General features: G+C 44.9%; 1 protein-coding gene across 1 annotated transcript in view; it reads left to right on the top strand.

The window, feature by feature from the left end:
- Positions 1 to 19,472, top strand: part of LOC123662444 (eIF-2-alpha kinase GCN2) — a 42,092-nt gene extending 22,620 nt beyond the window's left edge. Inside the window, exons 19-29 of the mRNA XM_045597287.1 lie at positions 1,767 to 1,906; positions 2,523 to 2,702; positions 3,037 to 3,251; positions 4,270 to 4,406; positions 5,036 to 5,210; positions 5,879 to 6,108; positions 6,154 to 6,237; positions 7,205 to 7,302; positions 8,235 to 8,353; positions 11,896 to 12,074; positions 19,325 to 19,472. Coding sequence (XP_045453243.1) covers positions 1,767 to 1,906; positions 2,523 to 2,702; positions 3,037 to 3,251; positions 4,270 to 4,406; positions 5,036 to 5,210; positions 5,879 to 6,108; positions 6,154 to 6,237; positions 7,205 to 7,302; positions 8,235 to 8,353; positions 11,896 to 12,074; positions 19,325 to 19,472 — 1,705 coding nt within the window. The remainder of the gene's footprint in view (positions 1 to 1,766; positions 1,907 to 2,522; positions 2,703 to 3,036; positions 3,252 to 4,269; positions 4,407 to 5,035; positions 5,211 to 5,878; positions 6,109 to 6,153; positions 6,238 to 7,204; positions 7,303 to 8,234; positions 8,354 to 11,895; positions 12,075 to 19,324) is intronic.
- The last annotated feature ends 7,273 nt before the right edge of the window (positions 19,473 to 26,745 follow it).

Here is a 26,745-nt window from a genome sequence, read left to right as displayed (position 1 = left end):
CGTGTGCCACCTGCCGCACGACCTGCGCCTGCCCTTCGCCAAGTGAGGCCGGCTCGCGCCCTGTAGCATCCCTCACCTCACACTCGGGCTCCGTGTGCCACCTGCCGCACGACCTGCGCCTGCCCTTCGCCAAGTGAGGCCGGCTCGCGCCCTGTAGCATCCCTCACCTCACACTCGGGCTCCGTGTGCCACCTGCCGCACGACCTGCGCCTGCCCTTCGCCAAGTGAGGCCGGCTCGCGCCCTGTAGCATCCCTCACCTCACACTCGGGCTCCGTGTGCCACCTGCCGCACGACCTGCGCCTGCCCTTCGCCAAGTGAGGCCGGCTCGCGCCCTGTAGCATCCCTCACCTCACACTCGGGCTCCGTGTGCCACCTGCCGCACGACCTGCGCCTGCCCTTCGCCAAGTGAGGCCGGCTCGCGCCCTGTAGCATCCCTCACCTCACACTCGGGCTCCGTGTGCCACCTGCCGCACGACCTGCGCCTGCCCTTCGCCAAGTGAGGCCGGCTCGCGCCCTGTAGCATCCCTCACCTCACACTCGGGCTCCGTGTGCCACCTGCCGCACGACCTGCGCCTGCCCTTCGCCAAGTGAGGCCGGCTCGCGCCCTGTAGCATCCCTCACCTCACACTCGGGCTCCGTGTGCCACCTGCCGCACGACCTGCGCCTGCCCTTCGCCAAGTGAGGCCGGCTCGCGCCCTGTAGCATCCCTCACCTCACACTCGGGCTCCGTGTGCCACCTGCCGCACGACCTGCGCCTGCCCTTCGCCAAGTGAGGCCGGCTCGCGCCCTGTAGCATCCCTCACCTCACACTCGGGCTCCGTGTGCCACCTGCCGCACGACCTGCGCCTGCCCTTCGCCAAGTGAGGCCGGCTCGCGCCCTGTAGCATCCCTCACCTCACACTCGGGCTCCGTGTGCCACCTGCCGCACGACCTGCGCCTGCCCTTCGCCAAGTGAGGCCCGCTCGCGCCCTCATTACTGCCTCCACTCACTCCTTTACTCCATTTGCTATATATATATATATGCATTAAAGCCTATACAGTCCACTGCTGGACATAGGCCTCCACAAGTTTACGCCAAAAATAACGTGAACTCATGTGTTTTGCCCATAGTCACCACGCCCATAGACACCCACGGGAAGAGAGAAGGTGGCTAAATTCTTTAGTGCCGTAGCCACACAGCTATACATATATGTATATATATATATATATATATATATATATATATATATATATATATATATATATATATATATATAATATATATTTAAATGTGCCATTTTTTTATATACCTATATATTAATACGTGAAGCAAATGCTTTGTACCCCTTTTTACGATAATTACGCGGACGGGGGAGTATAAAATTTCGCACGCTTATAGTTTATACAGAAAAGGGGTGCAGATTGTTAATTTTTTTTTTAATTATGCGTAAAAAATACATTAAATTGAATTAAAAAAAAAAAACATTACACACACTACCACGTCTTTGACACACACATGCATATATCATCTTTTGTTTATTGTTAGTCTGTGGTCAAATTGAGAATAGATTATTGTAGATTAATATTGTTTCTCTTTGCTGAATGTCAAATATAACCACAATAAATTTATTTATTACAATATCTTATTTTATTTATAAAAATCTCGTGTCAAAATGTTAGTTACAATACTCCTCTGAAACAGCTAATCTAAGAATTGGCTAACATCTATTTTTCATACCCCTAAGTCATAAGGGTATATATGTAGCTAATCTAATATACTTTCCAGATACACCGCCTACAACGGTGTAAAACATATGCGCCGCTATGTCGTCGATCGCGTGTACCGTGACACGGAAAGGAGTGTCAAGGGTTTTCATCCGAGAGAGATTATTGAGTGTGCTTACGACATCGTATCTCCTAGAACAGGTAAAATGATTGTAGTCATATATTAACTGCAGAATTTATGTGAATCGTGTATAACTGAGGTAGGGGATAGCAGGAATCCATGGTGGATTTTCCCGGGAAGGGCACAGCGGGAAGTTATTTACAGCAGGTAGTACCTCGACCGTAAAGAAAATTACAGCTAAATAGCAGACCAGAGCTCCTGGGGTGAATTGGGAATAGGGTCGGCAACGCGGTTGCGATGCTTCTGCTATTGTAAAAGCCTATAAGCTACGGTAATCGCTTACCTTCAGTTGCGCCTTACTCTTGTTTGCTGACCTAGCTATATATATAAAGAATGTATCCGATCTCAAAGTGCTTCCATTACAGACCAATTTTTAAGGCAGGGCACTAAAGGTAGGCCCTTTTTAACCGCTTGATTATAAAGCCTACCAGCAGCTTATGTGCTGGATAAACTTTATTAGAAAATGGTAAAACAGGCTCTGAAATAGAGAAATTATATATGTTTTTTTGGCAAACGGAAGTTGAGAGGGAGATGTAATTTAGATGGAGCTGAAGAAGTTTTACTTCAGTCGTGTGGTCTAAAGCACCCTCGTTTTTTATGACTATTTCTGAGTTATTATAGAAATAATATTTACAGATACGTGCTGGCCAGATGCGGAGTTATTAGTAGTAGCAAGCAAGGCAGCAATCGAAAGTTCTCTTAAAGTAAAGATACAAATAAACCATACAGAACTTTTGAAGATATTGTTACTCTCTTGCGGTGTAGCGTTGGAAAAACATGCCGTTATATATCCTGTGCTTGTTGATGTTCATTTAGGTGAGTTTAATTTAAAATTATTTAAAAAAATATAACTTTTTGTACGTGCGAAAATGCGTATGTCGTTATTTGCGCTTGTGCGCGCTTAAATGCGTATGTATTTGTGCGAATTTATGTGTAAGGGAATTAATGTTTTAGACTACCTAAAAAAGTATACTTTTGGCTTGATTTTTTTTATGTATTAGCATAACTTTGTTCTCAGTGTAGCAATGTACGATTTTATAATATTGAATGATCGAGTCAGGCTGTAACACCCAACTGCTGGACATAGGCCTCTTTCTCTATGTAAACGGGTTATAATATAGCCTAACATTATTTCATTGTACGTTTTTAGGACGTATAACAAGTCTCCAACTCCAAACCCATCTAACGACTCTCTGCGAAACCAATCGTGATATAACTAACATGCTGTATCTAATGGAAGCGGACGTGCCCGTTAAGCAACTGCGCGAGGTGGTGGGTTCCGTCGTGAAGAATAATAAAGATTTGCTCTGTATAATGCGTCAGTTAGAAGACGTGTGTGAAAAGGCTTTAGCTATGGGCTGTGATGTAAGTATGCAATAAATATAAAAGTATTATTCAGATAAAGTCAGATTAATAAATAAAAAAACGAGTGTGCTTTAGACCACACGATTGAAGTAAAGCTTTCGCACAATAGGCCTGCACTGTGTCTTAGATATACGAAATGTAGCTGGCTATGAGAGAAAGAGAGAAAGGAAATGTTTGCTCGCACCTCTCTCTTGCTCCGTTCGCCTCTCCAGATGATATATAATATCAGTGCGTAAAGAAGTTACTTAAAAAAAATGTCTGTATGTCAGCTCTGACACGTGATCGAAGGTTACTCCTTAAGCCATTAAACCAATCGATCAATCAATCGAGAATGAAATGTCACTCTCAGGTCAGGTCAGGTCGCGATTTCGCTCTACATATTTTTTCATACCACAGACTATAGAATTTCTTAAGGGGTAAACTACGTTTTTTCAAAGCATACTAATATTTTTTTTAATCAACTTCCAAAAAAGAGGAGGTTCTCAATTCGATTGTATTTTTTATTTTTATGTATGTTCATCAGAACATCAGAAGTTCATCAGAACTTTTGACTAGGTGAACCGATTTCGATAAATTTTATTTTAATCGAAAGGTGTTACGTGTCATTTAGTCACATTTAAGTTTAATTGAGATCTGACTACTACTTTTAGAGTTATATCTAATAATACGAATTTACTTGACTATTTTGTCGTCGACCTGTGTTGTATTAAACCGCATCTTTGATAACGTGTATTTACTTGACTCTTTTTCGTCCTCCTATTTACTTGACCTGTCGATGAAGTTGAAGTCGGTTTTTTTTTTCGTTTGCGACACAATTATATTAGGTTTTGTTTACAATGATTTAGTATTCTTTTCGAAGTGTAACATTCGATACCATATAAAAAACACCTGAGACCTATTTTCAATAATTAATCGAATAATCTGCAATAAACATTACTCAAAATATACTTTATATTTTCCTTCGCTTCAAATGCAGTCCCAATACAGGCTATATTAAAACAATATACCTAATTCTCAGGCACCTATAACAGTGGCGCCTCTACTAGCCTACAACGTGTCGCAACACAGCGGCATGTTCTGGCAGATGTCCGTAGCAAGACAGGAACAGAGGTCCGCTAAACACCGGTCGAAGAATCTTATAGCCGCTGGTGGCAGGTAGGATTTATTTTAAAAAAAATACTTAGTAAAAAACGAGTGTGCTGTAGACCACACGACTGAAGTGAAACTTACTAAACGTAACTCTCTCTTTCTATCTTCACTAAGTTATATCTCCCTCCTCAACTTCCGTTCGCCTCGATCGATCACACTTTTCGTAACGCTCTCGTCACGCATTCACCATCTTACTACTAGTAGATACAGTAGTCCGACTTACTTCAACTTTACAGAAAATCCGAAGTACTTCAACTTTACAGAAAATCACAGATCTCCTCAAGCAGTGTTGTTCCTGTGTAAGGTGACCAGAGCTTCTGGGGAGCGTTGATGTCGTATATAGGCTACGAAAAACTCTTATCATCAATTGGGAAATACTATTTGATTTAAAGTTAAAATCCTAGCTACAGGTGACTGAGATTCTGAGTATAGCTGAGGATTTTTTTTATAAAACCATTTTGGCAAACAAGCTTACAACATACACAATCCCCCCGGGAGCTCTGGTCACCTTACTCACCACAGGAACAGAACATTATTTGAGCGTAGTATTATTTACCTCTGATCTTCTGTAAGGTTGAAGTACTACCCCAGTGAGGCTGCTCCAGATTTTGAGCAGGATATTAACATTTACACAGGTACGATAATTTACTCGACGAATTCGGAAAGGTCGCCAGGGTACAGGCTCAGAAGAAGGGTAACGAGATAGTAATAGCCTGTACCTCCGTCGGTTTCTCCATGTCTTTGGAAAGAATGGCCGCCATCTTGATCAGTATGAAGTTGGAAGTACCGTTTGTGGAGAAGATAAGCGAGGTGAGTGTTTTAGACGTATATTCTACCATATGACCAGCATTGTTTGAATGTTTTATTTTACTGATTGAAATTTAAAAATCATCATGAAACCCATTAAAAACATCCAAAAAACTTAAAATCTCATCGGTATTATTTAATACATTAAAGCTCAGTTTCTCAATGAGCAAAATATGTCGTCTTTTACCCCCTAAGCAGAAAGAGAGGTGTTATAACTTGACGCAATTGTCTGTATGTGTGTCTGTATCTAGCATCCTTGCTTATGGATGGACAAATTTCGGTGCAGATTTTTTTTTTCATATAAAACCGAGTTTCCTTGCGATGGTTCTTAATTACGTTTAATGAAAATCGATCCAGGAGTTTGAAGAATGGAATATAGAAACTTAGACCTCGCCTAATTTTATCATATAGCTGTTTTTACTAACCCGTTACTGCAGTTTTTAGTGGGCCTTTCAGCTCCGTTGGGTTTTGGGTTCAACTCTCTCCTGAGTCCGAGTGTAATATATGTTTGTATATATTATTTATATGTAAATTTATCTAAAAATGTAGCTAAATCAGTCGGCTGTTGCCTATAACACAAGATTTTGGTTGCTTTACTTAGGATCGCTTGACTGTGCGTGTGTGTTAGAAATATTAAAAAATAGGTAAAAACCAATTCCATTGATTTCCAGCGTCCCAAGATATGCGTATACTTACTCGCTCCGGAGGGTGGCGACGGTGGGTATGGTGAAGATCTGAGGGGGGCGCAAGTAGCTCGCTCGCTGTGGGCGGGCGGCTGGCGGGTCACTTGCTGGTGGGGCCCGCTTGGGGAAGCCCACGAGACGGTGGGCTGCCGCGCGCTGCTCGTGTGTGACGGTAGCGACGTGCTCGTCACCTTCTGCGAACAGAATGTGGGAAATAGGTGAGAATCTTAGTAAGACCGTTTATGGTACTTGGGAAAACCCAGAAGATCGCCCGCTGCGTCAAGCTACTTGCATCTGACTGTAGCGATGTGCTGGTTGAGCTTCTGCGAACAGAGTGCAGAGAACAGGTGAGTCAGAAAATAGATGTCTTACTGAGAGCGTTCATCGTGCTTGGGAAAGCCTACGAAGCCGTTTAATGCTGTTTTCTGCTTGCCTGTGACGATGACGACGTGCTCGTAACCTTTTACGAACAAAGTAATATGAGGAAAGAGGTGACTATCTTCTTGAGAGCGCTTATGGCGATTGCTCATCTGCGATGGTAAAAACGTGCTGATGATCTTCTGCGAACAGAATGTGGGGAACAAGTGAGTCCCCTTACTATGGTGGATACCTGGAAAGCCCACAAGACCGTCTACTGCCTCGCGTGCTTATAACTTTCTACGAATAGGGTACAACAGGTGAACCAGGTGAGAATCTTAGTGAGAATTTTATAGATTTTGTTCAGTTATCGACACAGTTGTTGAGCGCTACTGATTTTCCAACCTGTGCAGAATTTCATGTCTTGGTGGAAGTGAAACACAGGGGCGAGGTAATCATTTTATTGTAAAGTCAGTTGCATGTTTTTTTTTTTAAGTAAACTTTACGCACGCTTGACTGGAAGAGTAAGCTGATGAATGCGGGGCGATAGCGTTACGAAAAGTTTTATTGGGGAAGCGAACGGAAGTTAAAAGGGAGATATAAGTTAGATGGAACTAAAGAAGTTTTACTTCAGTCATGTGGTCTAAAACTAACTCGTTTTTTTTTTTTTTTTTGGTTGGGTCTTAGACATTAGTACAGATTGACTTAAATACTCGTAGTTTAAAGCAGTTTGTGCTCAAGTAGACCGAGGTGTTAACATACAAAACGTCTTTTTTTTCCTTGTTAAGTACACAGAAGATAGATAGTAATAGATAGATAGCTAGTAATAATCTGAAAATCGAATTAAAATATGTTTAGTGGTTTGTGACGTTATTGCAAACAGACTAACACAAGCGTCGAGAGACTTTGTTTTATAATATGTATTAATTGAAATATCAATATATAATTGTTTTACAGGTTTTTTAGAGAATATAGAAACAAAGTGCAATCGTCGAAAATCGTTGAATACTTGAAAAGTAAATTGAATCCAGAAACACCTCGAACTCCAGAGTACTGTAAGTATCGCTCTACCTCTTACGTCTTCCCGTTCTATAGAGGAAGTTTCATCTGAAAGTTTAATATTTGCATGAAATTCTATCTTTAATTTTACAGCTATACATTTTTATCTATATGTTTTTAAAGGCAGTGAAGCTGAAGAGTAATACGACAAATGTATTTTTTATATCTTTTTTTAATGGCAGTTTAATCACTTAGTGATTATGGCACCCCCGTAACAGAGATGATATAAAATGACAACAACAAAAACATAGTCATATAACAATGAGTAAAATTATACTTAATTAAAAAAATAATCCGGCTCGAAGGACCATAAAAGGATGTCGCGTTCTTGATTGACTCTACACACTTTTTACTTGCTAATATGAAATAAACCCGAATCACAATTAATTAAATAAATTAATTTGATTATGATCAAATGTGCGAGCACGCGCGATCGCCTTGATAGATCGAAACGTACTGAGTAATTATTATATTTAATAACCAATTTATTTAATAAATTCGCTGATTCGCAAATAGGTTAATGTACGACTTACTTCGTACAAATAATAATACACCGCGGACCAAGAATAAAGCCACAGTTATGTGTGATTACGGCAAATGTATTGATTAATAAAATATAAACATGCATATAAGAGTAAATTCACTAACTACCTTTATGAACGAAGACAAGTGGGTCGGCTAGTATAGAATAACCTAGATTCGTTCCATTTTAGGAAATATAAACGTAATTAGGGCCGAAGGCTAGACGTCACTCAAGACCGACACGCAAGATCTAACAAAATATCTAATCACTGAATCAAATGATTGGTTTATAAAGAGACAAAAAAAAAGTGTTCTATTTATCACATTTTACCTATTCATCCAAACAAACGTTGATGAAGCTCATACATTATATTATTGTTGACAAAAAATTTTTGATCATCAACAGCAAGCCGGGTATCAAATTGGTCGGAGAGCGACAAATCAAACGAACCGACTATATTAGTGACCTTCGTAACGGCAAATGAGAAATTAGCGAAGAGTACAAAACGACAGTGTGAAGCACAGGTATGTTTTTGATGTAAAATTTTCAGGAAATAATAAATATTTCATACTTAACAGTCACAAGAAGGCTACCCACGGGACAAGATTGATTGACAACATCAAAGGAAATATTTTTTTACTTAACCTCAACCTTACAGAATACAGTTAAGTAACCTAGTACCTTCACTTTGGCCTAATACAGTCCACTCCTGGACATAGGCATCCACAAGGTCGCGCCAAAAATGGCGTTAAAATAATTTAAAAAAAATTAAAAATTAATTAAAAATTCTGTTGGAGGTTTTTTAGGCAACCCATTTTTAATATATTATCTAATATATTAAAAATGACGCCCGGTTTCCGAAAGGCTGATTAACGCAAAAATTAACAGAACATCTGTCAAATCTCATGTTAAGTATCAAATGAGTTGCTAAAAGCGTGGTTAAACTGCTTAATTTTTTTTAATCAGTCTATATTCTGATAATTTAATTTTTCTTCTAAAGATACATTCTTCATCTTTTTTTCATAATATTGTTTTTTTTTTTTTAAATATATATATATTTTTTTAGGAACTATTTTCTTTTTTTTTTTCATATTCTTTTATATGATGCTGTGCTGGATGTATCAGTATTATCAGATTTATTAAATAACATCACAACTAACAGTTTCTGTATACATCCTGTCAGTTGACATACCTGTCAAAGTTGACTCTGAAATCGTATGTTAACCGCCATTTTGGGTTTCTGAAACGGGAATTAAGCTATAAACATTGATCAAACGTCTGTCAAATACTCGGTCAACTAATCAGTGTATAATTAACTTAAGAAAAACAATTATTTTCTTCGTGAAACTATATTTTGTTTCTTTAATGGTGTCACGGTTCCCCTGGTCTATTAGAGATGTAAATAAAACCAGGGTACCATGAACTAAAAAAAATTTATTAAATTAATTAACCCGGTGAGGTAGAAAATAAAAAATGTACGTATATGGGCGGGGTCGAGCACCCAATTCACACAAGCTCCAATTGCAGTTCGGCTCAGGTACTCTCCTGGTTCGCCGTGCAGGTGATATTCCCGGGAGTCGCGTGGCAGGATTCCGCTTTCGACCGGGGGCGGCAGGAACGGGTAGTTCAAGACCCGGCGGAGTGCACTCTCGTCGTCGGGGTTAGGTGGAAACGTCGAAATTGGTTTGAACGTCGTAATTGGTGAGCCAAACGTCGAAATCGGTGACCCAATCGTCGAACCCTGGAACGCGCCATCAAAATATAAAAATAAGCGTTCCAGCACAATTTGCAAACATCCACGGCACTGCGTTACAAAAGAAAGCACCTAAATTGTAGCAGTAGTGCTGTGGAATCATAAAGCCAGAAGCGGAGATAATTATTTTTTAAAAGTAGGTTGACTTATATTTCAATATACAATTATAATAAAAAATATTAAAAATGAGGGTAGACTTGAAAGATGATGAAATGTAAGAAAATAATTCAAATGAGATTTATGCTACTGAATACTAATATTACATTTTACAATAGGCATGATTACTTGCATCAACTACATAAATTGCCTGCTATATAAATATACCACTTACCCAGTTTGGGGGCGATAAACACTGACACTATAATATTTGTTAAATCGAGACAACGCTAAGCAAGGATCACACAATTTTATAAAATATGGTTACGATGCTTAAATATATATTAGCCACCGTATTAAGAGACCGTAATAAAACAGGTGATGTGCGTTAACTATTTCTTGAGACAAATTTCCAAAAATGAATGACGCGGCGGCGACCAGTACTGCCGTTTTTATAAGCCGAGACAAAAGATTCATTTGAATTTTTGAAAAAGATAAAATGTTGCCCGCGCGAATATATAAATGCCGGATGATGAATTTATTATTTTTTTGTAGAAAAAAAAAAATAATTTATGATAAAATAGTGTATCATAAATTACTGTAGATTTTAATTTCATTTAATTATAATAAACTAATGTTTTTTTTTTTAAAGAAAAATCATTTCACGTATTTAAAATATTAAATTTAGGTATATTTTAATTTAGCAGCACAAATAATGTACGTATACGTTACAATGGTAAGTAAAGCATATTTATAACCAAGTGTTTTATATGTAATATATGCTTTTTCTTATAAAAGTCTACATTTTGGTCTTGTTAAACTAAAATTTTTGTTCTTTGTAGGTAACACAGATGTCTATTATTCATCTCATCTCTATTATTAACAAATTTTAATTGTTAAGTTTTAAATTTTATTAGTAACAATATATAAATAATAAGGAATTTTAAAAAAAAGGTCATAAAAATAATTTGTTATATTTCAATCATATATATGTACATATATAAATTTATAGGAACAATTAAAATAATAATAATATAATAATAATAAAATAAATAATTAATACATAATACTTATAATTACTTAATAACTAGAATTTTAAACAAGCTATTATAATTATAACTACTTTATCATACTTTCATACTCCTGTCTATTTTTTTTTTTTTCTAGATCTAATAACGAATGTTTTTTTTTTAATCAGTCTATATTCTGATAATTTAATTTTTTCTTCTAAAGATACACTCTTTATCTTTTTTTTCATAATTTTTTTTTTTTTTTTAATATATATATTTTTTTTAGGAACTATTTTCTTTTTTTTTTTTTTTTCATCTTCTTTTATATGATGCTTTATTGGATGTATCAGTATTATCAGTTTTATTAAATAACATCACAACTAACAGTTTCTGTATACATCAAAAATATATAAAATAATATTTAATTATAATGTTACCTGACCAAATGTTACAAAATGAATGTCAAATCAAATCGAGGATTAGTTAATTTTGCTGTGAATGACGCTTAAGCAACTCAAATTTATTTGACAGCCTCGTTAAATCTTACAGTCGTTTAGTAGACCTATATTTTGACAAACGTTTCAGAAACCGGGCGTAAATTTATTATAAAGTATGTTTAATTCTATTATCAGCTCGGTGAAGATTGACTTAGGTTCAAATCTTCTACCATTGTTTAAAATATCAAAAGGCTAAGACAAATCTGTGAACAGAGCAACCACTTGCCCAGAAACAAAACCTACTGCTTTTTGCATGATATCGTAGAACTTAGATCTCTCTCATTTCGTTTACATTATAATACTCATAAAAATATGTAACTGTATAGTACATATAGGTACTATTTTTATCCGATTTCAAAAAATGAAGAGTCTACTCAATTCGACCGTGTGACCGTACCATATATATGTAATGTATGTTCGGGGATAACTTCGTCGTTTATGAACCGATTTTGACAATTCTTTTTTTGTTGGAAAGGAGATATCCCAAGTGTGGTATCATGATAAGGAAACCAGGATATGATGACAGGATCCCAGATAAATTGTATAGTAGACTAGTTTGTTAATTTTTTTCGTCTACTTACGTTGTATTACTTGTCGATGTAATTGAAGTCGGTTTTTTTTTGTTTTGCGAGCAACCACAATTACTAGCACTATTGAAGGTGAATCGAGTTTGGCGGGTACGAATGACTACGTAACGGTGTGTCCGGCAGATAAACAAGCAGGCGACGGCGCAGCTGGCGGCGCTGGGGCTGGCGGCGGCGGCGCGCGTGCGCGTGCACGTGGCGGCGCTGGGCGTGGAGGCGGCGCCCGTGCGCCTGCTGGCCGCGCACCTCGCCGCGCCGCTGCACGAGCGCAGCCTGCCGCGCGCCTTCCAGGCCGTCGCCGAGCTGTGAGTTGACACTACAGCTGGGCTGCAGGTCGTGCACGTGGAGGCGGCGCCCGTGCGCCTGCTGGCCGCGCACCTCGCCGCGCCGCTGCACGAGCGCAGCCTGCCGCGCGCCTTCCAGGCCGTCGCCGAGCTGTGAGTTGACACTACAGCTGGGCTGCAGGTCGTGCACGTGGAGGCGGCGCCCGTGCGCCTGCTGGCCGCGCACCTCGCCGCGCCGCTGCACGAGCGCAGCCTGCCGCGCGCCTTCCAGGCCGTCGCCGAGCTGTGAGTTGACACTACAGCTGGGCTGCAGGTCGTGCACGTGGAGGCGGCGCCCGTGCGCCTGCTGGCCGCGCACCTCGCCGCGCCGCTGCACGAGCGCAGCCTGCCGCGCGCCTTCCAGGCCGTCGCCGAGCTGTGAGTTGACACTACAGCTGGGCTGCAGGTCGTGCACGTGGAGGCGGCGCCCGTGCGCCTGCTGGCCGCGCACCTCGCCGCGCCGCTGCACGAGCGCAGCCTGCCGCGCGCCTTCCAGGCCGTCGCCGAGCTGTGAGTTGACACTACAGCTGGGCTGCAGGTCGTGCACGTGGAGGCGGCGCCCGTGCGCCTGCTGGCCGCGCACCTCGCCGCGCCGCTGCACGAGCGCAGCCTGCCGCGCGCCTTCCAGGCCGTCGCCGAGCTGTGAGTTGACACTACAGCTGGGCTGCAGGTCGTGCACGTGGAGGCGGCGCCCGTGCGCCTGCTGGCCGCGCACCTCGCCGCGCCGCTGCACGAGCGCAGCCTGCCGCGCGCCTTCCAGGCCGTCGCCGAGCTGTGAGTTGACACTACAGCTGGGCTGCAGGTCGTGCACGTGGAGGCGGCGCCCGTGCGCCTGCTGGCCGCGCACCTCGCCGCGCCGCTGCACGAGCGCAGCCTGCCGCGCGCCTTCCAGGCCGTCGCCGAGCTGTGAGTTGACACTACAGCTGGGCTGCAGGTCGTGCACGTGGAGGCGGCGCCCGTGCGCCTGCTGGCCGCGCACCTCGCCGCGCCGCTGCACGAGCGCAGCCTGCCGCGCGCCTTCCAGGCCGTCGCCGAGCTGTGAGTTGACACTACAGCTGGGCTGCAGGTCGTGCACGTGGAGGCGGCGCCCGTGCGCCTGCTGGCCGCGCACCTCGCCGCGCCGCTGCACGAGCGCAGCCTGCCGCGCGCCTTCCAGGCCGTCGCCGAGCTGTGAGTTGACACTACAGCTGGGCTGCAGGTCGTGCACGTGGAGGCGGCGCCCGTGCGCCTGCTGGCCGCGCACCTCGCCGCGCCGCTGCACGAGCGCAGCCTGCCGCGCGCCTTCCAGGCCGTCGCCGAGCTGTGAGTTGACACTACAGCTGGGCTGCAGGTCGTGCACGTGGAGGCGGCGCCCGTGCGCCTGCTGGCCGCGCACCTCGCCGCGCCGCTGCACGAGCGCAGCCTGCCGCGCGCCTTCCAGGCCGTCGCCGAGCTGTGAGTTGACACTACAGCTGGGCTGCAGGTCGTGCACGTGGAGGCGGCGCCCGTGCGCCTGCTGGCCGCGCACCTCGCCGCGCCGCTGCACGAGCGCAGCCTGCCGCGCGCCTTCCAGGCCGTCGCCGAGCTGTGAGTTGACACTACAGCTGGGCTGCAGGTCGTGCACGTGGAGGCGGCGCCCGTGCGCCTGCTGGCCGCGCACCTCGCCGCGCCGCTGCACGAGCGCAGCCTGCCGCGCGCCTTCCAGGCCGTCGCCGAGCTGTGAGTTGACACTACAGCTGGGCTGCAGGTCGTGCACGTGGAGGCGGCGCCCGTGCGCCTGCTGGCCGCGCACCTCGCCGCGCCGCTGCACGAGCGCAGCCTGCCGCGCGCCTTCCAGGCCGTCGCCGAGCTGTGAGTTGACACTACAGCTGGGCTGCAGGTCGTGCACGTGGAGGCGGCGCCCGTGCGCCTGCTGGCCGCGCACCTCGCCGCGCCGCTGCACGAGCGCAGCCTGCCGCGCGCCTTCCAGGCCGTCGCCGAGCTGTGAGTTGACACTACAGCTGGGCTGCAGGTCGTGCACGTGGAGGCGGCGCCCGTGCGCCTGCTGGCCGCGCACCTCGCCGCGCCGCTGCACGAGCGCAGCCTGCCGCGCGCCTTCCAGGCCGTCGCCGAGCTGTGAGTTGACACTACAGCTGGGCTGCAGGTCGTGCACGTGGAGGCGGCGCCCGTGCGCCTGCTGGCCGCGCACCTCGCCGCGCCGCTGCACGAGCGCAGCCTGCCGCGCGCCTTCCAGGCCGTCGCCGAGCTGTGAGTTGACACTACAGCTGGGCTGCAGGTCGTGCACGTGGAGGCGGCGCCCGTGCGCCTGCTGGCCGCGCACCTCGCCGCGCCGCTGCACGAGCGCAGCCTGCCGCGCGCCTTCCAGGCCGTCGCCGAGCTGTGAGTTGACACTACAGCTGGGCTGCAGGTCGTGCACGTGGAGGCGGCGCCCGTGCGCCTGCTGGCCGCGCACCTCGCCGCGCCGCTGCACGAGCGCAGCCTGCCGCGCGCCTTCCAGGCCGTCGCCGAGCTGTGAGTTGACACTACAGCTGGGCTGCAGGTCGTGCACGTGGAGGCGGCGCCCGTGCGCCTGCTGGCCGCGCACCTCGCCGCGCCGCTGCACGAGCGCAGCCTGCCGCGCGCCTTCCAGGCCGTCGCCGAGCTGTGAGTTGACACTACAGCTGGGCTGCAGGTCGTGCACGTGGAGGCGGCGCCCGTGCGCCTGCTGGCCGCGCACCTCGCCGCGCCGCTGCACGAGCGCAGCCTGCCGCGCGCCTTCCAGGCCGTCGCCGAGCTGTGAGTTGACACTACAGCTGGGCTGCAGGTCGTGCACGTGGAGGCGGCGCCCGTGCGCCTGCTGGCCGCGCACCTCGCCGCGCCGCTGCACGAGCGCAGCCTGCCGCGCGCCTTCCAGGCCGTCGCCGAGCTGTGAGTTGACACTACAGCTGGGCTGCAGGTCGTGCACGTGGAGGCGGCGCCCGTGCGCCTGCTGGCCGCGCACCTCGCCGCGCCGCTGCACGAGCGCAGCCTGCCGCGCGCCTTCCAGGCCGTCGCCGAGCTGTGAGTTGACACTACAGCTGGGCTGCAGGTCGTGCACGTGGAGGCGGCGCCCGTGCGCCTGCTGGCCGCGCACCTCGCCGCGCCGCTGCACGAGCGCAGCCTGCCGCGCGCCTTCCAGGCCGTCGCCGAGCTGTGAGTTGACACTACAGCTGGGCTGCAGGTCGTGCACGTGGAGGCGGCGCCCGTGCGCCTGCTGGCCGCGCACCTCGCCGCGCCGCTGCACGAGCGCAGCCTGCCGCGCGCCTTCCAGGCCGTCGCCGAGCTGTGAGTTGACACTACAGCTGGGCTGCAGGTCGTGCACGTGGAGGCGGCGCCCGTGCGCCTGCTGGCCGCGCACCTCGCCGCGCCGCTGCACGAGCGCAGCCTGCCGCGCGCCTTCCAGGCCGTCGCCGAGCTGTGAGTTGACACTACAGCTGGGCTGCAGGTCGTGCACGTGGAGGCGGCGCCCGTGCGCCTGCTGGCCGCGCACCTCGCCGCGCCGCTGCACGAGCGCAGCCTGCCGCGCGCCTTCCAGGCCGTCGCCGAGCTGTGAGTTGACACTACAGCTGGGCTGCAGGTCGTGCACGTGGAGGCGGCGCCCGTGCGCCTGCTGGCCGCGCACCTCGCCGCGCCGCTGCACGAGCGCAGCCTGCCGCGCGCCTTCCAGGCCGTCGCCGAGCTGTGAGTTGACACTACAGCTGGGCTGCAGGTCGTGCACGTGGAGGCGGCGCCCGTGCGCCTGCTGGCCGCGCACCTCGCCGCGCCGCTGCACGAGCGCAGCCTGCCGCGCGCCTTCCAGGCCGTCGCCGAGCTGTGAGTTGACACTACAGCTGGGCTGCAGGTCGTGCACGTGGAGGCGGCGCCCGTGCGCCTGCTGGCCGCGCACCTCGCCGCGCCGCTGCACGAGCGCAGCCTGCCGCGCGCCTTCCAGGCCGTCGCCGAGCTGTGAGTTGACACTACAGCTGGGCTGCAGGTCGTGCACGTGGAGGCGGCGCCCGTGCGCCTGCTGGCCGCGCACCTCGCCGCGCCGCTGCACGAGCGCAGCCTGCCGCGCGCCTTCCAGGCCGTCGCCGAGCTGTGAGTTGACACTACAGCTGGGCTGCAGGTCGTGCACGTGGAGGCGGCGCCCGTGCGCCTGCTGGCCGCGCACCTCGCCGCGCCGCTGCACGAGCGCAGCCTGCCGCGCGCCTTCCAGGCCGTCGCCGAGCTGTGAGTTGACACTACAGCTGGGCTGCAGGTCGTGCACGTGGAGGCGGCGCCCGTGCGCCTGCTGGCCGCGCACCTCGCCGCGCCGCTGCACGAGCGCAGCCTGCCGCGCGCCTTCCAGGCCGTCGCCGAGCTGTGAGTTGACACTACAGCTGGGCTGCAGGTCGTGCACGTGGAGGCGGCGCCCGTGCGCCTGCTGGCCGCGCACCTCGCCGCGCCGCTGCACGAGCGCAGCCTGCCGCGCGCCTTCCAGGCCGTCGCCGAGCTGTGAGTTGACACTACAGCTGGGCTGCAGGTCGTGCACGTGGAGGCGGCGCCCGTGCGCCTGCTGGCCGCGCACCTCGCCGCGCCGCTGCACGAGCGCAGCCTGCCGCGCGCCTTCCAGGCCGTCGCCGAGCTGTGAGTTGACACTACAGCTGGGCTGCAGGTCGTGCACGTGGAGGCGGCGCCCGTGCGCCTGCTGGCCGCGCACCTCGCCGCGCCGCTGCACGAGCGCAGCCTGCCGCGCGCCTTCCAGGCCGTCGCCGAGCTGTGAGTTGACACTACAGCTGGGCTGCAGGTCGTGCACGTGGAGGCGGCGCCCGTGCGCCTGCTGGCCGCGCACCTCGCCGCGCCGCTGCACGAGCGCAGCCTGCCGCGCGCCTTCCAGGCCGTCGCCGAGCTGTGAGTTGACACTACAGCTGGGCTGCAGGTCGTGCACGTGGAGGCGGCGCCCGTGCGCCTGCTGGCCGCGCACCTCGCCGCGCCGCTGCACGAGCGCAGCCTGCCGCGCGCCTTCCAGGCCGTCGCCGAGCTGTGAGTTGACACTACAGCTGGGCTGCAGGTCGTGCACGTGGAGGCGGCGCCCGTGCGCCTGCTGGCCGCGCACCTCGCCGCGCCGCTGCACGAGCGCAGCCTGCCGCGCGCCTTCCAGGCCGTCGCCGAGCTGTGAGTTGACACTACAGCTGGGCTGCAGGTCGTGCACGTGGAGGCGGCGCCCGTGCGCCTGCTGGCCGCGCACCTCGCCGCGCCGCTGCACGAGCGCAGCCTGCCGCGCGCCTTCCAGGCCGTCGCCGAGCTGTGAGTTGACACTACAGCTGGGCTGCAGGTCGTGCACGTGGAGGCGGCGCCCGTGCGCCTGCTGGCCGCGCACCTCGCCGCGCCGCTGCACGAGCGCAGCCTGCCGCGCGCCTTCCAGGCCGTCGCCGAGCTGTGAGTTGACACTACAGCTGGGCTGCAGGTCGTGCACGTGGAGGCGGCGCCCGTGCGCCTGCTGGCCGCGCACCTCGCCGCGCCGCTGCACGAGCGCAGCCTGCCGCGCGCCTTCCAGGCCGTCGCCGAGCTGTGAGTTGACACTACAGCTGGGCTGCAGGTCGTGCACGTGGAGGCGGCGCCCGTGCGCCTGCTGGCCGCGCACCTCGCCGCGCCGCTGCACGAGCGCAGCCTGCCGCGCGCCTTCCAGGCCGTCGCCGAGCTGTGAGTTGACACTACAGCTGGGCTGCAGGTCGTGCACGTGGAGGCGGCGCCCGTGCGCCTGCTGGCCGCGCACCTCGCCGCGCCGCTGCACGAGCGCAGCCTGCCGCGCGCCTTCCAGGCCGTCGCCGAGCTGTGAGTTGACACTACAGCTGGGCTGCAGGTCGTGCACGTGGAGGCGGCGCCCGTGCGCCTGCTGGCCGCGCACCTCGCCGCGCCGCTGCACGAGCGCAGCCTGCCGCGCGCCTTCCAGGCCGTCGCCGAGCTGTGAGTTGACACTACAGCTGGGCTGCAGGTCGTGCACGTGGAGGCGGCGCCCGTGCGCCTGCTGGCCGCGCACCTCGCCGCGCCGCTGCACGAGCGCAGCCTGCCGCGCGCCTTCCAGGCCGTCGCCGAGCTGTGAGTTGACACTACAGCTGGGCTGCAGGTCGTGCACGTGGAGGCGGCGCCCGTGCGCCTGCTGGCCGCGCACCTCGCCGCGCCGCTGCACGAGCGCAGCCTGCCGCGCGCCTTCCAGGCCGTCGCCGAGCTGTGAGTTGACACTACAGCTGGGCTGCAGGTCGTGCACGTGGCGGCGCTGGGCGTCGATACTCTAACTTAATGCTTGTGTTATAGATAACAGCTGACTGGTATAGATACATTTGTTTTTTCAATAAACATACATATAAATAATACCTATATTACACCCAGACTCAGGGTGGGAATCGAACCCCCAATCCCCGGAGCAGAAAAGAGAGTACAAGCTGCGCCAACAGGATAGGTTATCGATTCAATTGTATTTTTATGTGTGTTTCTGATAACTTCTTACTCTGTGGGCCCATTTTAATATTGATTTTTATTAAAAATCATCATGTGTCATGTGGTCCTGTTCAAATTTGATTTTAAATCGAGCTCGTCTATTTACCGACAACAAAGTCAAATTTGAAAATGGATTAGAATTTTTTTTACACAGAACGTGATCACTCACCACCCCCCCCCCCCCCCCATTTGAATGAAGACAGGTAAGAGTTGATCACCTTTATATTTATATGATAGGTATAGGCCAGCAAGCAAGTAATACTGCTTTCAAGCAGTGCTGTGTTCCTGTAGTAAGTAAAGTGATTAGAGTTCCCGGGGTACATATATTGGGGGTAAGGTCGGTAACGTGCTTGCGATGCTTGTGCAGGTTGCAGGCGTCTATAGGCTACGCTAATCGCTTACCATCAAGTAAGCCGTACGCTTGCTTACCGTCCTAGTTTTACAAAAATATCAGCTAAGAGTCCTGTGCTATTTTATTAAAGAAAGGTTTACACATTGTGGTATGGTCCAAACAATTACAAATTATGTTTCGAATCAAGTCAAATCCCCAAACTAACGAAAGCAGTCTTAACAATTTTTTAATATCATATCAAAAATCGAGCGTTCCAGCGGGGATCGAACCAGCATCTCCGACTTACCGCCGCTTTAGCCAATTAAGCTACGGAACGATGTACTCGCTAGATCGAAATTTTTGATACGATGATTTTATATTCGGTCTAAGCGACCGTCTAGCAGTATTATAAAGAATTTATTTATGAATCATATAAATTTCATTCCAGGTACCCAAAGCGGCAGAACATACTAGATTTAGCTTTACGTGAAATGACAATCATTGTAAGACAATCGAACCAAAGCAAATCGTCGGACGAGATTCAAATTTTCGCTCTCTTTTCGATACCAGATTCCCTCTGTCGACTAATAACATGATATTTAACATTTATGTGTTGACATATGTTGACTATTGACATTAAAAAATAAATGTCTTAGTTAAATGATAAAATCCAGTATATTTAAGGAGTATTCAAAATTTTCGAAATTATTTGTGCCATTTCGTTGTGTTTATAAACATTTTTCCTCAGATGCTAACTTTTTTTTAAGTAGATTGATTTTATATCGGGCAGTAGAACTGTTGATCATAATATAGTGGTATCAAAGTTGTAATTAAATTTATTTGTACCACTTCCAAAGTATGTCTTCAGGTCAATTTTTCGCCTAAGTAGAATACATAATCAAATATAAGTATCACTGTACTGTAGTAAAGTTAAAATTTTGATACCTTGCAATATTTATGAAAGTGGTGATAATTTCTTAAAAGCGAATAAATATAATATTGTCGGTCTCATTCCGATCTTAATTCGGTCTCGGTCGGGTAAAGATCTATGCCATAATCTCGATAAACATCATTTTCGATCTGATCTTAGTGATAGCTTGAATCTTAACGATAATATTAAAACTCCCAATATTTTTTAGTTGACAATATTTTACCAAACTGAGACCGGACTGAGACTTATGTTCCTATTATTTGTATCTTCTACACATGTAATGTAATGTGGTCTTTTTATGCCATAGTTTTTTCGAAATAAATTCTTAGTCTACTTGTGTAGTACTGTAGTCTATGGTAAGCGGTTAGGCTATTTTGTATTGTTATTTTTTTTTTTTTTTTGTTATGTTATGGGCTCACTCTTGACCTCAGTCTAGCTCTAGAGCACAGACGAGGTCGAAGATGGAGCGAGTTCGCCCAGAAGAAGCCTGTTCACTCGCGCTTTAAACATGTTCGGGTTGTATGAACTCGGTTAGTACTATGGCATGAGATTATTTGATATGTTACATATAATACAAGTAAAAGATGGTAAAATTTGTAACAGTAAGTCATTGCTGAGATTTGTAATTTAGTTTACATAACGATATTTAAAATGGCTCTACTATAAGACTAGTTGTATCTGTGTTGTTGTATATAAATGCAGACTTTTTTTATATTTTTAAGGTTTTTTTTCTCTATTATTAAGAGTTTGTTTTGACTTATAGTAGTAAGATTATTTACGTATGTAATAATGCATAATTATTTTAATATTAAAAAATAAAACAGTATTGAAATATTAAGGAGATCCGGTTCGAAGGACCAATTTAATTTTAGACTATGAAAGTAAAATTTTAATATTATGTTGATGAACGCATGTTAATGTATGTATGGCGTAAAGAATAAATGTTTAGATGTTTATTGATAATACAAGATTCGAAATCATAACGTCAAACTCGTGACGTAAAAAATATATATTATTATTTACGAATGCCAGATAAAATTTTGATGACAATGTCTTACGAAAATGTTGTAAAAATTCTATTTTAAGACAGAATTTTTACAACATTTTCGTAAAATAACATCGAGATTTAAAAAAAAAAAAAACTTTTAATCGTCTTGTAAGCATTTATATCAAAATATGATAATTAGGTATATCAATTCTATATTTATATACATTTTAACCAGTTTTCTATATCAGAAAATAAAAACGACTGGCTTGGCTTACAAATTGATGAAATTCTAATTGTCAATATTGTTTTACGATTAACGAACTGTTTTTCATATATATAGGAATGAATATGGACAAAACACATGAGTTCACGCCATTTTTGGCGCGAACTTGTGGAGTTATATGTCCAGCAGTGGACTTCGATAGGCTGAAGTGATGAATATAGATAAAAAAGTAACAGAAGAAATAACTTTCATTTACTGAAGCTCAAGTATAAGATTACGTTAAAAATATCACTAGTAAATTATGTCTAACTACAATAAAAAATTTAATTGACTATTTATAGCTAACACCTGTTTTATGTTACAATCGTGTTACAATACTTGATCAGTGGAAGATCAATATTTTTTGTATGACGTATGATAGTAGTTCAATCGTATCATAATGTAACCATAATAGTGGCATAATGTATTCTGATGACCTAAAATCAGTGATGACTGATTGATCATTATAATACGATTATAACAACATTGTCGCGTCCTTGCACATATATTAAAAGAGACGGAAAGAACGCGTGTAAATCGACACTATTTTTTATGTTTGTAAAAATTGTTCAACGTAATAATATACTCGTAGCCTCTGTTCACACGTATGTTACAACTGGTTCAATGAATGGACCGCCTATCATCAAAATCATACATCAATTACATCGACAGAAGCATCTTTCATGATCACTATCAACACTAAATTATACGGAAATTCTTCTTCTTCTTCTTCTTGATTAATGGCTTTCAATAGAGCCAAATAAGCACAGATGATTTCGCCAGTGTCACGTAGAAAACCATTTTTTATTTATTTATACGACAATTACCGCAATCGTTATTCAAAAAATTTATCATTACTGAAATATCAAAGATTCTCTCTGTGTGCAGGTGCCACTGTCACTGATGACTCACAGTCCGGTCATTTTTACACAATGACTTAAACAGACATATTGACATATGTATATAAATAGCTTGTCAAATAAGACGTGGTTACCAGTGGTGTATTTTAGAATTCACCGCCCCGGGCTAATAAAGTTTTCCGCCCCATAAATCAGGGGCAAAATCAAAAACGGCATCTGTATTAGGGATGCGAGAGGAAAAGAAATCGGCTTAGATGACTTACGCCGCCCCTCGCAGAGTGCCTCCCTGGGCCCTGGTTTTTTTGGCCCTAGGGTAAATATAACCATGGTTACGATCATGTCCAATTTATACATTAAAGTACAAATGATCTAATTACGCCTACTTGCATTAAAATAAAAACATTATAAAAATAGGTGTACTTCATAAGAAATGAATGAATTGTTCAAAACTGGTATTACTAACAATTTACAGATGACTTCGATTATAAATGTTTTAATCGACTAATTTAGTTCGATTTTCAATTTTATATATGTTAAAAAACCTTGTATTGAATAGACAATATTTTATATTTTCAAATTATATAAATATGTATCTATAAACTGTAAGGAAAATTGAAATATAATAAGTGTTTGTACAACCAACCTTGTCATTGTTTCACAAATTGTGTTAGGGATATGTTTTATTTTTCCCTATGATTTTCTTGATCTTCCATATTGTCATCTATTATAAAGTTCATTTAATTTTATTAAATATCTATTAATATTTCATTATATAATAAAAGATATTTTGTCAAATTAAATAAGCTTAAAGATGAAAATATCGTGATAATTTTTATTTTGCATTGTTTTCATCGTGGCGTCAATGGATGTTTTATAATATATTTATAGAACAAAAGTTATAAAATGAAAAATATTGTGTGCTATTTTTGGGAAAGTGTTTAAATAAATACTATTATTAAATTGCTACGTTTAAAATGTATTTTTATTTCACTTAACCCTAAAGTAACTACTTTTTTTTTTTATTATTTAAACAATATAATCGATTATCTTTTTAAGATATTAGATCTGTAGTTGAATAAGTTATCCGTAAAAAATATAAATACACTTTTTTACGCCAATATAAAATAAGCCTTTTGTTAATATACACATAGAAATAACTTATAAATACATTTAAATTAATATTGAAAATAGCTCAGATAACAACATTGTAAAGATGCTATGAAAAGTAATGTGTCTTGATAAGTTTTGATCTCGAGAAAGAAGTTTATCAGTAAACTATGGAAGAGTTTTACAAAAACATCATTAAATAAACAGTTTTGGAATTATCAGACGTGCGATGAACACATCAAAATAAACTTTTGAACACCATAATAGACTTTTTTTAATTCTAAAATGAACATTCACAGGCTTTACAATGCTGAATGCACATGCCTTTTATTAAACATCGTGTTAATTATGCTTTATTTGATATATTTTATTTATTAAAAAAGGTGTGTGTGTCAGCACCGACGTACGGCTGGAGTTTACTCCATCATATCGACTGTTTAAATAGGCACAAAAAGGGCTTACAAGTCTAAGAAAATATTAGTACCATATCAAATGGTAAACGAATCAAATAACGCCATCTATCGGATGAAGCGTTATTGGAAAACGTTGTCGTCTATCAGAACCCTATTGAGTTCCGATAGATGGCGTTACGAGAAACGTAACGAGATCATTCGTTCAATAAATTTCACTCTTCATTTTTTTTCATACCGGGGCCTTATATGAAAATCGATTCATTAGGAGTAAACACCAAAAATAAAATTACGTCTTTATATAATCAAAATTCCTTATAAAACTACGTCACCAAAGGCGTAAAGGACATGTGTACAGGCGGCACCGTAGGTATAGGGCCTAAATCAGTTGTAGAACACCCTTGCCCTAAAAGTAAAGACACAATTAGTGATAGCAATAGGGCCATAGCAGCCCAGAACATAATGATGAGGCCCAAATGTGCTCGTCGCCATTTAACGTCATTTCGTGATGCGAGAACTTCTTCGTAGGTGAGTGGTCTGAAAACAAAAGAAAATATGATTACCAAAGATGTGGTATTGTATGAAATGTGATTTGTCTGCATTTTATGGAAAAGCCGTACGAAAATTAGGGACTTCTGGTTGTGATAACGTTCGCAAATAACTAGTGAAAATAATTCTATTAAACTACTATTGAATTCATCAATAATGAGCAAAATTTTCCACGGACACAGCTCCTAATCTAAATTTCACACCACAGCACACATTATAAAAATTTATTATAGGTATAATTCATAAGTACTAGCTGACCAGACAAACGTTGTCTTGCCGTTGAACGCTATTAAGAAATAGGGGTTGGTGGTAGAAGGGTTAAAATTTAGGGTTGTATGTATTTTTAACGCCAAATCACAATAAAATAAAAAATAAATAATTTATCTAAAAAAAAATTAGGGGTGGACTACCCTTAACATTTAAGAGGATGAAAAATACCCAATATGCACACAAAATTTCATGAGCATCGGTCAAGGTGTTTCGGAGGAACTTAACTACAAACACCGCGACACGAGAATTTTATATATTAGATTATACAACTACTTTTAAATATTTTTAAAATAGGGTTAGGGTTTCTGAAATACGGTTTGTTGTCAAGCAATTTATTGTGTGAAATATTTACAATCTATTATTTCTTTTCTATCTATTATGTCGATATACAATAATATTAACTGATTTTTATTGTATTATTGTTTATATCTTTGAAATTTACGAACTGCAGGTTAAAATTGATAAAAAATGTATTCTAAACGCTTTTTGCATTAGAAATATTATTAAGATAAACTATTTAATAGTCACGTACGTGAAGGCAGGTCACAAAATATCGCGTGAGTGACTATAAATAAAAGTAAATGGTAGGTATACCAATTGTACATTCTATATTTGTATATATTATCTTATTATACTGTATTATTGTCTTATACATAAAATTCTCGTGTTGTGTTGTTACAATGTTAAATGTTAGCTACAATACTCTTCCGAAACGGCTGGACCGATTTTTATGAAATTTTGTGTGTATGAAATTTGTGTTGGTAGGTCTGAAAATCAGCCAACATCTATTCATACCCCCAAATTACAGGGTGGGGGGGGGTTAAGGGGGCTAATAATATAAATAGCAGAACAATTTACGTATTACTTCCGAACGACAGCATCAAATTGAATGTATGAAAGAAAATAAAAAAAGTTCGACATAGGGGAGAGGTCACATAATAACATAGTTTTCTTATGGACACATTTGGACTCAAAACTTCAGTGGAATTCCCATTTGTCATCCTTGAATGGTAGACTCAGCTCCGCAGAATTCGCAGTTAGAAAATTACGACAACTGACCGACCTTGCAACTGCACGTTTAATATATTTTAGCTATTTCCATAGTGTTGTTCGCGCCATTTAGGATCTTGGAGATCGAGCCTCTCTACGGGATGTTATTCAAAAGGTAGACATATTAACAATTGCGTCGCAATATATTTATAACAATATTATGTATATTCACCAGAATATTCATTGTTTGAAATAAATAGTAATAGTCGCATTGTAAACACGAGAAGGAGTAACAAAATTGTAACTCCAAGTGTCCGACTGCGCAAAGTAAACGTCTACTTTTTGAGTTGTGGTATTCGCATGTTTAATAAAATGCCAAAATCAATTTTGGAATTGTCTCAACATAAATTTAAAGTTTTTATTTAAAAAAATTAATAGATAAAGCTACATATTATTCGGTGCAGTATTACATAGTTTATAAAGATGTGTGGACTTAGTGACGCTGTATTTTATGCAACATGTTTCTAATTTTGTACTAAAACACAGTTTATATAAAAGAGTAACTACGGAGTTTCTTGCCGATTCTTCTCTGCAGAACCTACATTTCGAATCGGTGGTAGCTTCATTTTTACAAATATAATAATTTATTTTTAAAGTTTTAATTTGTAAAATGACGACTCGAAAGTGCTCTTAGGGCCTATTTGAATAAAGTTGTTTTTGATTTTGATTTTGATTTTGATAAAAAAAGACACACGGTATTGAAAAGGACGGTTCGAATTACCTCCAAAATTCGAATCAACACCATCTTTGTTGTATATCTGCACAGATGCATATCTTTTCACTCCTAACTTCACGCTTTTATCAACTCGAAGATAGGATATAATATAATATGTTGAGCTTGGAATTGTTTTTGTACATACTTCAAAATTTTTTTTATTACCATAGTAAGAAAGATTGAAATGTTGTAAGTCGCTGTCTTTTTTATTATCATTTGTTGTGATCGACTACATTTATACACACAGTGGATTAAAAGGTCAGCAAGATTTCTATCAAGCTTGTAGATTTTATAGCCAGGCTTTGAATTTAGGTACAATATTTATGAAAGGGACACAAGAAATTGTTATGGAAGGGACACACTACGTAACTGATACTTAAAAACGTATTTTTTTTATGTCACTAGGTCGGCAAACAAGCGTACGGCTCACCTGATGGTAAGCGATTACCGTAGCTTATAGACGCCTGCAACACCAGAAGCATCGCAAGCGCGTTGCTGACCTAATCCCCCCAGGAGCTCTGGTCACCTTACTCACCAACAGGAACACAATACTCCTTGAAAACAGTATTATTTAGCTGTGATCTTCTGTAAGGTCGAGGTACTACCCCAGTCGGGCTGCTCCATATTTTGAGCAGGAAATTCCTGCTGTGCCCTACCTCAGTTAAAAAATTAATCTCAGTTAATAATTAATTTTAGGAAATTGATTTTAACCTTTTAATTTGATGGA

Source organism: Melitaea cinxia, chromosome 18 (assembly GCF_905220565.1).
Source record: "Melitaea cinxia chromosome 18, ilMelCinx1.1, whole genome shotgun sequence".
Classification (NCBI taxonomy): Eukaryota; Metazoa; Arthropoda; class Insecta; order Lepidoptera; family Nymphalidae; genus Melitaea; species Melitaea cinxia.
This window is presented reverse-complemented; position numbering and strand designations above follow the sequence as displayed.